This window comes from Glycine soja, chromosome 4 (genome assembly GCF_004193775.1).
Source record: "Glycine soja cultivar W05 chromosome 4, ASM419377v2, whole genome shotgun sequence".
Lineage (NCBI taxonomy): Eukaryota > Viridiplantae > Streptophyta > Magnoliopsida > Fabales > Fabaceae > Glycine > Glycine soja.
Window position 1 is genome coordinate 47,872,756 of NC_041005.1, and position 14,060 is coordinate 47,886,815.

The 14,060-nt window shown below is 32.2% G+C and overlaps 1 protein-coding gene across 2 annotated transcripts; it reads right to left on the reverse strand.

The window, feature by feature from the left end:
- Positions 1-768: 768 nt before the first annotated feature.
- LOC114410076 (E3 ubiquitin-protein ligase RGLG3-like) lies at positions 769-8,658 on the reverse strand. 2 transcript variants are annotated; one of them, XM_028373837.1, is made up of 12 exons: positions 8,447-8,658; positions 7,335-7,608; positions 7,083-7,167; positions 6,862-7,002; positions 6,671-6,784; positions 4,303-4,400; positions 4,082-4,161; positions 3,880-3,985; positions 1,820-1,947; positions 1,602-1,740; positions 1,449-1,505; positions 769-1,033 (listed from the first exon to the last, which is right to left on the reverse strand). In XM_028373837.1, the coding sequence occupies exons 2-12, from the start codon at positions 7,596-7,598 to the stop codon at positions 950-952; spliced, it is 1,296 nt and encodes a 431-aa protein (XP_028229638.1). In that variant the 5' UTR covers positions 7,599-7,608; positions 8,447-8,658; the 3' UTR covers positions 769-949. The 2 variants fall into 2 exon arrangements, with proteins under 2 accessions (XP_028229638.1, XP_028229636.1); XM_028373835.1 differs by having other exon boundaries at positions 1,602-1,743.
- Positions 8,659-14,060: the final 5,402 nt, after the last annotated feature.

Genomic DNA, 14,060 nt, shown 5'->3' on the forward strand with positions numbered 1-14,060 from the left:
ATCACAATCACACTATTTTAACATAATTAAAATAAGTTTTAATTTTTACAATAAAGAGAACAATAAATATATTTAAAAAATATAAATTATAAATACACAAAATCAAGTGTATCTTAACACAATATTCACAATGAGAAAAAATGAACAGCCATTTAAATATTTTTTATATTATCTATTCATATTTATTTTCTTTTCATTTTTTAAAATTTATGCATTTCATATGAAAATTGCATCATTATTATTACTTAGAGAAATAACAATACTAAATTTAATAATTTTAAAGACGACATTTACTTAATTAAAAATACAATTAACTATCTTTCTTAATTTTAATATAATTATATTTAATATACTACTAAATATTTCTAAAATTAAATTTTTTATTTTATACATATTTTTTTTAAAGAAATACTAAATATAAATATAAAAAGTTATAATTTAAACGAACCGTACAACTCATGGGTTTAAAATCTACTGCTATACTATAAGTTACTTTGTGGAAGGTGATGTTCAGCGTAGATTAATAATTTTTAATAAACAAGCTAGAGTTTCTTTAATACTTTTTTTTAATATTTTTCAGTAATGGGTACCGTTTTTCGAATTATAATTCTAACCAATAAGATACGTTGTTAAATATTATCTTTATTTACCCAGAAGTGAGTTGGTTGAGCAGTATAAAAGTGTATAATTTCAAACTTGAGATACAAGTTTTTAACAAAAAAAAAAAAAAAAACTTGAGGTAAAAGTAGTATTTCAAAATCTCTGAAATTGAACTTGAACCTTTTTTTTTAATTTCAAAAAACAAAACTTGAACCTTTTTTTTTCATACATTTAATGAGCATTGACTGCATGGTTAAAGAATTTTACACCCAAAATCTTTATATATTTCATTCTTAACTTCAAATGGTATAACGGTTATCATATTAAATAAATAAAACAAGCTTCCTCATCAAGTGTACAGTCTCAGGCGAGTTGTAATTTGATGCCGGCACATAGGGCAGGAAGATAATGTCGAGCCACACTCCTTGCAAGTCTACATCATTTTAATAAAGGGCAAATGAATATTCGACATTTTACATGCAGATAAAACACGGACATGCATATGTTCCTCTTTGCTTAGGAATTTCATTTCCACGTGAATGCTTTTCTAAACCATTTTTGGTTTATTTGTAATAACAAATTTATTAAATAGTAACGGATCATGATCTAAATAGCTTTTCCGAAAACTAGTCTTTAACATAAAGCAATAACACGTTTGATCTTATGTAATCTTACCCCATCTAGTAGATTTTTTTTCTTATTTTTGTTCTCAGATTACAAAAAACTAGGTTGTGAAAACTACTGTAACCTAAATTCCCTTAAAAACTATTCACACAAACAGAGCTTATAAACTCTAGGGCACATTGACATAAGCGTTAAACAATAATAGGTTCATTAAGAAGACTTACTGTATGACCACATCCAAAAGCCATGTCCTTCGGATTGGTTAGGCAAATGGGGCATACCTTGAAAAAAGGAAAGACATTAATCTCATAAGCTTAGTGATCTCAACATGAATCTATGGCAATACAAAGCTAAGAAGGAGGAGCAAGGAAACATACTGGTTCGGCAGCAGCTGGAGCTGTCGATTCTGCTGATTCCAAATTTGGCATGTGCGGAATTGCCATGCGTGCATTATCATGATGTATTACTTCATTAGGTGGAGGGAGAGGCCTTTTATGTTGATGAAGAACTGATTCTCTACTGCATCAGATGGATTTGACAGTCAGCGATCTTTGAATGCAATATAGAATTATCATACCTTCAGTTCATGGCTTACTCGTTAAGTTGTATATTTTGGGCTGCCCGGTACTGCAATGGAATTTCCATGAGGGCAGCAAGAGCAAATGTTGCTTCCTTCTTCGATGCTTCTGTGTTCTCGGACATGATCTTTGTGAAGTTCACAAACTGAAGGAATAAAAAAGGACCAAATTAGATAATATATCCATTTCATAATAAAAAAAATAATTCAAACCACTGGAATTAAGAATGGTTTTCTAACCAATATAGAATTCGGACATGAGAATTTTCCAGTGTTGTTACTCATTTTGAACACCCTACACTCATTTTTTAAGACCTTTAGAAATTTAAATAAAGTTTTAACACTCTTATTACTTCCAAACTTTTTCCAAAATTTTTTTTTAGAAAAAATGTAAATTATATTAAACCCAAAATGATACAACAATAAACGGGGCATACCCCGCGACTAGAGAAAATCAAAAGCCTCCCTAATACAAGAAAACCTATATCAAAATGCTAAAACAAATGCAACAGGTGCGCTTGTCTATACATAAGAAACTTAATCTTGTTAATAACCTCTATTACAAAAAATTGATAATCTTCAAAAATCAGCTTGTTCCTAGACAGCCAGATGCAGTAGACTGTAATTGCTATAACCAACTTGTTCCTAGACAACTTTTTCCAAAATTTTAATTTTATGTTAGGAAGCCTTTTTAGAATAAGAATTATATATAATTCATACACCGATTTCACAGAATTACAAAATACTTGGCTCAAATATTTTTCAGTTCTTAGTCAACATCCTAAAATTTGTCAATTTCACATTGAAGAATTAAAAAACAAATGGTAGAATATTGCCTTAGGTGGTTCGGGTATGTTTGGAGAAGACTGGTAGAAATCCCAATTAGGAGAGTAAATTAAAATGGAAGGTAGCCAAATTGCTAGGTGTAGAGGGAGATTGAAAAATACTATACAAAACAATTAAAAATGATTAAAAGTTGATGATTTGTCTATAAACATGGTTTACAATAATATTCTAACATTGTTTGGTCTATGTAACCAATTCCATCTAGTGGTTAAAGGTTTGATTGTTGCTATCCACATGTAGGAATTGAAATCTGCACAACCTAAAAATAAAAGATGTGTCTCTCCTACTATTTTATTTATGTAAATTGCACTTTTTTTCCGGAAGAATATTCAAATTGCACTACCCTCCACTCTCTTTCTTTTCTTTTTTTTTTTGAAATTACACTCCTCCCTAGAGATGAAATGTTTAACATGAATGAATTTCTTAGTAATGGCAAGGAACTATTAGCCAGCCTCTAAAGACATTTTCCCTCTCTACAACTTTAAGTGTCACTGATACTCATTTTGAACACCCCATTGCCAATTTTATGACTTTTAGAAATTTAAATAAAGTTTTAACACTCTTATTACTTTCAAACTTCTTTCCAAAATCTTCATTTCATCTTCTGAAGCCCAAAATCTAGTTGTTGATGACCCTGAGACTGAGTAGTAGAGAAAATCTACCCTTAAAAAGCTCGTTTAAATTAAAATAAACTAAAGCACAATACATATTAAGCTCCCGAGAGAGGCAGTGTAATTTAAACATTTCTCTCAGAGGAGAAATGAAATTTACCTTTTTTTTGTAAGAAAAAGATTAATCATGCTTATAACATTAATAAAAGTTTATGAAATAAAAAACAGTATGAACATGAAAAATACACTTGAATAAACTATTGACAAAAACCTGGACGGCCTTTTAGAGAATGTTTGGATAGAATTTTTAAAATGTCAAATAAGCTCCACGTTAGACTTTGGGCAAACCTTGTTGGTACTTTGGTAGTCATTTGACACTTAGGACTTGTTAATTTCAAGACCACAGATTGTCTGTCTCAACCAAGAGAACAGCTTCATAAAACATTTCTTTCTCTAATATCCAATTTATAACAAACCTCTGATATTGGTTTCAGAATTAGCTGAAGTACTATCAAGTTTGTCAATATCATGCCAAACACCAGTCCTTCTTATCTCCATCTATCAAAGGTAAAAGTTACCATAAAAGCAGACAACATTGAATTTTCAAGTGCTATCAAGTACCTGAAAGTTGTCGAATAAGCGCTCAGTAATGTTATCATCAAAGTACTTCATCTCATCCCATGGTCCATCTCCAACACCAACCAAAATAATCGAGAGAGGATAATGACTGATAATCAGAATAGCTCCACATTTAAGACAGATACATAAACAACAAAAGGTTACAAAGATATCACCAAAAAAAATACAAGAGAAGTTACTCTACCTGGCAGCAATGATAGAATTAATGGTTGCTTGTTCTTGTGGACTAAGCTTTCCATACGGTACATCTGGATTTCTGGTTACCTGAAAAAACAAAAAGAGAAGTAGGGTAAAACAATTCAATAAAAAAACTTCGTACCCCATTGCCCAGAGGCTCTTCGCTATGCGAAGGTATGGGGGAGGGATTCCATGAAAATAAAATAATGGGGGAAAAATGGAAAAAACCTGTCCATCAGCAATAATGACAAGAACATGATATTGACCATTGTTTCTTTCCACGATGTCAATTGCTGCATCAATTACGGGGGCAAATGATGTTGGACCTATAAATGAGGGAAGTGTTATAATTAAATCTAATATATACCTAATTCCTCTCTCCAAGGGAATGTTTCCTCCTTGAAATAAAAGAAAAACTACGAAATGGAACAAATGCAGGGTTCCTAACAGGAGGGACGGTGGACAAAGAAGATGCACCAACTGAAAAATCAATGTAGTCCTTTTGCTTAAACTCTCTCAATACAACTGGTAAAAATTGTAGGGATTTAGCCGGACATTGAGAAAAGAAAATTGTAATGATGTATTACAAACATACATTGTACTAACCCTTACTCTTAATCCTAATTAAAATAAAGAAATATAATGAAATACAAAGAACACTCACAACAATAGATCATTTAAGATATTCTAAAATAATCTAAAATACAATAATGATATTATAAGCTATTTTCTATGTAGAGTAATGATACACAAATACCTCATTATTTTAAACACTTCTCCAACACTTCTTATTTCTCTGTATCTCTCTTCCTATCACATCATAAACCCTATCATATCTATACTTTTCTCTTCTTTTTTTCTCCCTCTCTCTAGGTGTTATATATCATAATGGGTGTTCATGTAACATTTTTCCTTACGTGCTCCCACAACCTAAAGCTTCCCATTTAAGTTTGTAATAATTAAACAGAAAATAAACTAAAAACACAACGTGCCAAACAATGTGAGAGGAGAAAAATAGAGGTAGCTGACCATGTCAAGGCTAGACAGTGCATTGGGGCGGAGACAAGACCAGATAGCGTATGAGACAACAGGCTGATGGAGAGAACACGTTAGATCTGACCACCAACAGAGAAAAATCGCAAACCCAAGGGGACCAAACAGCCAGAGAGAGATGGCGAACCAAGGGTATGAGGGACATGCCTGATCAGAGGCATTGTGACAAGGTAAATGATGGCAGAGGTGAAAGTAAAGAGGACTTCACATACTTTTACACATGCTACTATATAACCAAAACAGGATGTGAGATCTGAGACTGCAACCATGGAGGAAGAGTGGCTACTAGAGTAAAGTGGTTAGTTAAATAAGACGAGATCATACTTGGAAAGAAGAAAAGACATGTCAAATGGGCAAAATGGTGGCCAAAGATATCATTAGAGGAGTTGAAAAAAATAGTGGGAAGCTTAGTATTAGTATAAATAAGTTTGTCACATTATGACTAGGACCTCAAACATCAACACGGAGTAAAGCAAAGGGACAAATCTTAACTAACACAGATGAAAAATGAGATAGCTTGGATAGATGTCGCACCAATTGCTAGATTTTGCTAAGACCAGGATGACCCAGTTGAGTATGGAAGGTGAGAGGAGAATCGGCCACAGAGGATACAGTGTAAAGACTGGAAAGCTAGAAAAGACCATGAAACTTACCTGTATTATATAAATAGCCCTATTGAATGCCAAGCTTGTTGACACCCCAATGAATCTGAATGTCAAGCTTTTGCCAAATCTTGGGAAGGCCCTTTTAGATCTAGAGAAGTACAAAAGATTAGTTGGGAATTGAACTACTCCCCTTGTATTTATAGATATTTTAACGCAACTGAAGAGTTGAACTCTATAAAAAAGCTAAAATAAGCCTACCCACACCAAGAAGGGTAGGAAGAGATCTCCAGCTAAAGATTTTGTAATTTCTCTCCTGCCAAATGCACCACACTCAAACTGGAAAAGCACAACTCCAAACTACCTTACTCTCCTTAGAGTCCTTTCATCTCCCTAACCACAATATTCGATAGAAACGAAAACTAACAAATAAGGTGCAGAGTGAAGAATATCCAGACAGAACAAGTCATTACTGTTATATTCTTATTATGTACCACTATCCAAGCTAAAATCATTAACCTTAGAAGGAGCTTTGGCTAATCTGATAAAAAAAGTTTTCAAAGTAAAGTTTACAGAGAAGACTTGAAATTAGAAATTGGAAAGTCTATACAGGAAATAAATCCTGAAGCATCTGCTGCTGTCAAAGAGCTCTTCAGTTTATGTTTTCCAAAAATGAATTATAGAACTAGCATCGCATCAAACAGGTCTGGAACCAGTAGCTTGTCCTCATTCATTGTTCTTAACAAGGATTAGGCCCCAATTAATGGACCCTAGGTTCAAAGGCAAGTAAAATTTTAAACTTTTGATATGCTTAGTCATATGCAATAAATCATAATGCAATTCCCTCCTTCCCTACCTCTCAAAGTAAAATATTTGTCACAGATACTTGTACTAAAATTGTAAAATGTTGCCAGCAAGGAACGAAATGTTGTAAAACAAACCTGACAGTTTTATGTATGGAACAATCTCTCTGTAGCGTGCAAGTACTTCCTCAAAACCATGACAAAATCTATTATCTTGATAAAAACAGAACACATTCTGATCATGTGTAGAAGCTACAAAAGTAAATTAACTGAAATCAACAGAAGACGAAACACAGAACATTTGTCTTAAGTCAGAAACAGATACTCACCATCACCAAATCCAAAGCATGGTATCAGATTGTCTTCATCAAAGGAAGACAGAGTATGGCCAACGATGGAGATTGCTTGCTCATACGGATTAGGAGTGTTTCCAATATGATGAAGGCTTTTTCGATGGAATGAGTGCTTGCCTACAATTACCAATGTGAGATTTAATATTCATTTATATACATACATGTACAATATTAATTTCATATTCAAATGGAATAACCTGTCCACTCATTGCTTTTGGTGAAGTCGATACCAAGTATTAAATTTGAAGATTCCAGACCAGCTTCTCTCAGAGAAGAAACAACCTGAAATATATCTTATATAAGCCTGATGCTTCTACAAATAGTTATTTCTAACATGAACATTAGGCAGACACAATCAATCCAGTTCACCAATAGTGATTACCCCTATACCACTAAGATTACTATTGCCTATCCTCTCTAAACCACTAAGCAAAAGTAGCAGTGTAAACCTGATCCAATGAGCTGAAATTATCAGCTATATATGTGGGTTGCCTCGTATGTTGATGGCGAGTGTTTTCTGAACTCCCAGCATAAGTAGAGGATTGATAGTAGGTAGTATTTGATGAATTCCAAGCATAAGAAGATGGTTCATGATATGTAGTATTCTCTGAATTCTCAGCATAAGGAGACGGTTGATGATAGCTATTATAATAAGAAGGGGGATGTTGGTAAAAATTATCTTGAGATTCATACATTGACTCCGAATTTCCCATAATTACAGGCCTGCCTCCATCAATAACAGGATAATTAAATAAATAATAGACAATAGAGGTAAAGCGATAAGGTTAAAATGAATTAAAACGAAAATCACAGCACCAGAAGCGATAACAGTTCATTGCCAATAGTAAAATATCTTGGGAAAACAAATATCACGAGCATGTACTCTGGTGGCATTATTCAGTAACTTGTGTCAACAATTTAACATTTTCATTATGTTTTGTTCAAAATCAAATTTATCACAACTTCCATCTAATTAATCCCAAGGCAAAGCCAAACTCTGGTTAAATCACAACATTCGAGCAATCACAGCAGTCACATACAGCACTAATTGCCGGGTAAATCACCAGTAATGAGTCCAACACCACTATAAACACTTTATTGCATCCACTTGTAATACCTAACCATTTGATAACTGAAATCGAAACGCAAAGTTACACACCTCTTCTCTCTAATCAAGCATACATAGCTAGTCCATCATTCACACGTCAACAATGACTACAATAACTACAAACACAAGCAAAAGGTGTTTCGCGTCCCACTTGATTTGCTCCTAAGATCGAAGCTAAAATTACGATGACTTTCGGTGAAGCAAAGAGAAAAATGCAAGGATCGAGAATTCTACAACCACAATTGCATCCAATCGACAATATCAATGATCACAAACTCAAAACGACACCATAATGGCGGAAGAATCCGATTAACGTGAATCCGCGAGGATCACGGTTATGTATCAGTTACGTACAAGTTATTATTATTAAATAGAAGAAGAAGAAGAAGAAGAAGAAGAAGAAGAAGAAGCAGGTAAAGAGAAAAGTGAGAATCGATGGCAATCAAAGTTGACCTTGTGGATTTGTTTAGCGTGGAGAGGAAAGCTTTGTTGCAGAGTTTGCGTTTGACGATGTTTGGGTGTTTGAGATTGGGCGAACAGAAAGATGATGATGGCCATTTGTTAGACTTGTGTTGCGTTGCGTGCACTAGTTGACTACTTCCCTTTCACATTCCTTCTTCCTTCGTGGTAGCACCAAAGGTGCATTCCTTATCCATCCCTTAGTCAAAGCTTTTCTAACTCTAATAATTCCTTTTACTAAAACTTTCCTTCTAGACGCTTGCCACCTCATTCCTCAGGGATCCTTCCTCTGCCATTTTTTTTTTTACTAAAATGGGTTAAAATTAAAATTAATTATAATAATACGTTGAACAAAAAATTATTTATTAAAATGAGTGATTTTTGTTATCTAGGCAGACATATTTTCACTAAATTTTATGTAGGCCAAGCCAATCGAAAATACTTGTTTTAAATTATGAAACAAAAATTATTTAATTAAAAAAAAACTTTTAAAAAAAAGTTTAAATAAATTTACTCATATTCTATTTTCATTTTTATATATTTCATTAATCTTTATTTCAATTTTTAGTTAAGATTATAAAATATAACTAAAAAGGAAAAGTATATTATAATTACCCAATTTACAATGAAATATAATTATAAAGTGAAAGATTAAATAAATAACCATTGAAATATTATTATAACTGTAATTTTAATTTTTCTTTATTTTATAATATATTTGCTTAATAAAATAATATATTTTATCACAAGAGTCTAATTTAGTTGATTAAATAAAATGTGAATTTTTTTTCCTACAAATAAAAAAATAAATATAATTGGTTCTATAAAATGTGAGTTATTTTTCTATGAATAAAATTTAGTTGGTCTAATTTAGTTGGTTATAAATTTCTTATAAATAAAAAATAATAATATAATATTTTAAATAAATAATATTTTAACTAAGTGAATCTCCTTTATTATAACACAGATATATAATATAAATATAACAATTTTTATCAACTATGATATGTAGTATATTATAACAATACTAAAATACAATTTTTTATTATTTCATTCTTTGTTATCAAAAGAAATAAAAATACATATTCTTATTACTTCATTCTTAGTTAACAGTAGTATTATCTCTTTTTCATAATTAATTATACATTTATACTTATTATAAATAGTCTCATCAATACAATATAAACATAATTGTTTGAGGTGAAAATAAATTATCATAAAAGAAAAAAATTAAATTTTACATGTATTTTGTGTCATCTTGACCAATCCTAAATTAAGTAAAAATATGTAATTAATTTTAGTTTTTAAACCATTATAATAAAAGAAAAACCTCTAGTCTACTCCACCTTCTAATTTTCTATTCTCGAAATAAATCGTGCTAGAAACATGTTATCTGTGGGAAAACATGAGCATCCAACTGCCATTTTTTTTTTCTTTTCTTTCTAAAATGCAATTTTCGTTTATTTTTTTTTTAAATATGTGATTTTAGTTGTCTTATTTTTTAATTGAGGAGACTAAAATTCTAAATTTTTTAAAGTGAAAGGTAAAATGTCTTAATTAAAAAAAACAACTAAAATCATGATTTTTTTTTACAATTGAATGACAAAATGGGTGCGTTTAATTTGCTAAAAAACAAGATAGATAACAACACTGAACAACTAGTTGAGTCAAGGATAATTTTTTGTATTGTTGTTTGGTGGTCGATGCACAATATAAATAATTTTGTGTTATATCTTGTTTGATATGCTAATGTACTTGACAAAATAATATAAATTTACTATAATACCCTTTGTATTGTGTAGTGTTTGGTTTGCACTAAGAAAAAAATACATAACAAGATTTTGAAAATTTTTAAATTATTTTATTATTTAACATCAAATTTATTATCCCGCAACATTTCGACTAATGTTGCTTTTAAGTAAACAAGTTTCTTTGCTTCTTCGAAGTCTACTGCCTCCTTCGTCTAACACCGTCGGTCGCCGTCGCGAGTGGAAGTAAGCACCACTGTAAGCTCTGCGAGGATCTTCTCTTCCACGGCGGAGTGGTTCATGAGGAGCCAAAAGAACCAACTTAATGGCACCAACAATGTGCCCTGCCAACGAGGAGGAAGTTCAGTGCGATCTGTCGAAACACGACGACTCTTAGTGGTTTTTCGGTGATGTCACGCTTCTTTATGAAAGAGAGGATACTGGCATTGGAGGGGGAGTACTAAGCGGGGGAGCGGATCAAAATGACGTTAGATTGGGAGTCGCGGGTGAGGTTCATGGAGCCAAAGTTGTCGGTGGCACGGTCAGTGGTTTGAAGGAGTGTGGTGATGAGCTTGTCGGAGGGGGGAGGGTTGGAGGTCGGACCAAGAGAGGAACTAGAGGAGGACATAGTAGCGAAGGACGTCGACGAGGGCGGACGCGGAGAGGTGGTTGTAGGCGACGAGGTAGGCGTTGGAGACAACGAGAATGGAAAGGGAAGAGTAGTCTAAGAGATCTGTGATAAGGGGCACGACAGAGGCAAGGAGGGAGGTGAATGGGAATAGTCTTGTATTTTAACTTTTGTTAGACATTGGACAAAAAGTTATACATAAATTTAGTGAATTACAAGTTTTTGGATATTTATTCAATTCATCATTCTTTATTTGTATTATCTCTTAGTCATTTTTTTAAATCAAAAGTTGGACAAATATTTTTATATTGTTCAATGTCTTATTTTTTAACGAATTAAACACACTAAATGTTTCAATTAAAAAAATGAGAGGATTAAAATAATTGATTTATAAAAATAAAGAAAAAATATATATTTTAACCTCTTTTTTTAGATCAGATGTATATTCTATTCAAAGTAATTATGTTTTCAATATGTAAGATCACTCTAGTCAACAAAACTCTCACTTTATGTATTTATACGGTAAAAATATACTACTTGGTAATATTAATTACTTCGAAGATAAAGTTAATTATCATTAAATATTTTAATAGCTTTATCACATTATTATTCAAATAATATCAATAATAATATAAAAATTACGTTCATTTATTTTTGGCTACTTATGAAACAAAATTAAAAATATTTATATTTCAGTTAAAAATACATTAAGATAAAAAAGAAAAAAATGATTATTTTTCCAACTAAAAAAGTGCAGGTTGCTATGTATAGTCAGTCCGCCGCTTCAATTTTATTAGTTGTAATGTTAAGGTTTTTGAGCACATTTCTACCATATCACGGCAATATTTGTTTGCAATTTCAGTAATGCGAAAGATATATAGCTACGAAACCCTTGCAAGTTGCAACTACAATTTAAACTCTTGGATAATAAATTTCATACCTGAAGATGCATGTAAAATAAAAGTATTTCATACTCATGCATGTATAATATAAAATTTTGCCAAGTAAAGATTGAATTTAGTTGAATTTGAATAAACCAATATATAAATATTTATACTATTTTCTCTTCCCTAATTCTTTATTATTCTCAACTTATTTTCTGCTCTAAGATTCATGTATGCCCATTTCCGAAAGGGCTCTGCCCTCATTTTATAATCGTCAAGGGAAAAATTGAAAAAGAGGGACACATGACTCAGTCTAGCTAGCTCAAGATTCAAAATTGAGTTTCGAGTTCTAAGAGGCACGATCGACTGTCTACTAGTAGATTCTGGATTTTGTTTTTCTTCTCACCAAAATTTACCTTTTTAATCAACACACGGGTTTCCTTTGCTGGCATATTGCTTCAGTTTTTAAGATTCTCATACCACCTAATGATTTCTCCATTTTAATGTGGTAGGCAAAAAAATTAGAAGAATGATGCGACGTAAGGGATCTAATATTATTGTTAACAGAGGAACCAAGCATGTTAGTGTTGATATGCCTAAAGTGCAACAGAATATCCTGAAATGGCTGTTCTCACTCACGTACGTGGTGCATGGCCACTACCAGCATGAAACGCGCATGTGATGTTTCGCATTAATCATCTTTTTAATATGATCATTTTCCTTAATTATTATTTATTTTGACATGGAATGTGAGCGAGGGATGCAAAAATCTAAAACCTTCCCCAAATTTATTAGAAACCCCTTCTTATATTTCTATCCGGAGTTCACTTGGATTGACTCAAGAGAATAGATCATTCAGGTTTATGGATGGATTGACTTGCTTATTCTTCCAATGTAGTTAATTAGAGGTTTGATCAACAATTAACAACTTTGAACGAATTAAAGTATTTATTTTTGGATATCTCATCACTTAAAAACTTTACGGTTAAATATGTTTGATTTGGAGCAATTATTGGATGAGTGACTTTCCGAGAAATTTTCCAGAAAGCAAATCTCAAAAATGAATTAACTAGTGAAATATCATCATGTAGTGTCAATGTAAAGCACAAAAAAGTTGACAATAAAAAATGTTACAGATTTGAAGCATGACACATGGAATTACATTGAGAGAATTGTGTAATTATGATCAAAATTATTTTGGTAACATATCCCATATGTCATAAAAAAGAAAAAGAATTCTCTCGCGTATGAAAGGGATCAACGGGAAGCTAGTGTGGAGAAAATATGATTCAATTCTTCACCAAGTACAATTATTTTGGTACCAAAAAGCTTGCTGTGATTAGTTTTGTTTTATATATAGGAATATCGGATTGTTTATTTCATGCTACAATTGTTATTAGGGGAAGCAAGATTAAAGCTTTATTAAGTGATGGTGGTCTATCCCTTCCAAAATCTGTTTCTGATATTATTTAGAGCCCCCAGCTGATTCGAAAATTGGTGCAGTTGTGTATAGCATCGGGCCTATTATAAAGGCTAGTAGCTCTTGCTTGGCCCATATGGTCTCTTATTAGTTTTCTTTTGGTTATATTATCAACTATTATTTTGGTCTTTTAATTAATTAATTAATTAAAATTTTCTTATTATTAAAAATTCAATTTATTCTCTTCATTTTTAAAATTGATGCAATCTTACTCTTTAATTTTTGTTTGATTGCAAGAATAGGGAGATTTGTCTTTAAAATCAGCTTATAGCTTCTTAAATCCAGTCACCCCAGCGCATCAGTGTTTTAAGTTGATTTGGCACAAGAATATCCTGCTGTCAGCTTCTTTTTTAGTTTGGAGAGCCATGCTGGATAAGCTTCCAACTGATGATCATCTATGAGGGAAAGGATGTAACATAGTTTCTATGTGTAGCCTTTGTGAAGCTGAGTATGAAACTTCTAGTCACCTGCTTCTTCAATGTCCTTTTTCTCTGAAGATTTGGCTATGCATGGTTTGAAAATCTTCTATACATCAGCATTGATAAAACCTCTATTTTGTATCTCTCTCAATTTGATTCAAGAGTTGCCGTTGTCTTTATAATTGGTATAATTTGGCATTGCAGAAACTCCAAAAGATTCGGCAACAATTCTATTGATGTCCATTGCTCTGATCTTGGCCAAGCTGCGCATTACTAGTAATGCTACTAAATCTGTCATGAATAATTCCATATTTGATTTTGTCTTCTTAAGATCTCTCGGGATTCAAGGCCATCCGAGAAAAAGTCAAATCATCAAACAAGTGAGTTGGAACCTCTTTATTCAAGGATGGACCAAGTGCAATATAGATGGAGCAGCAAAAGGTAATCCG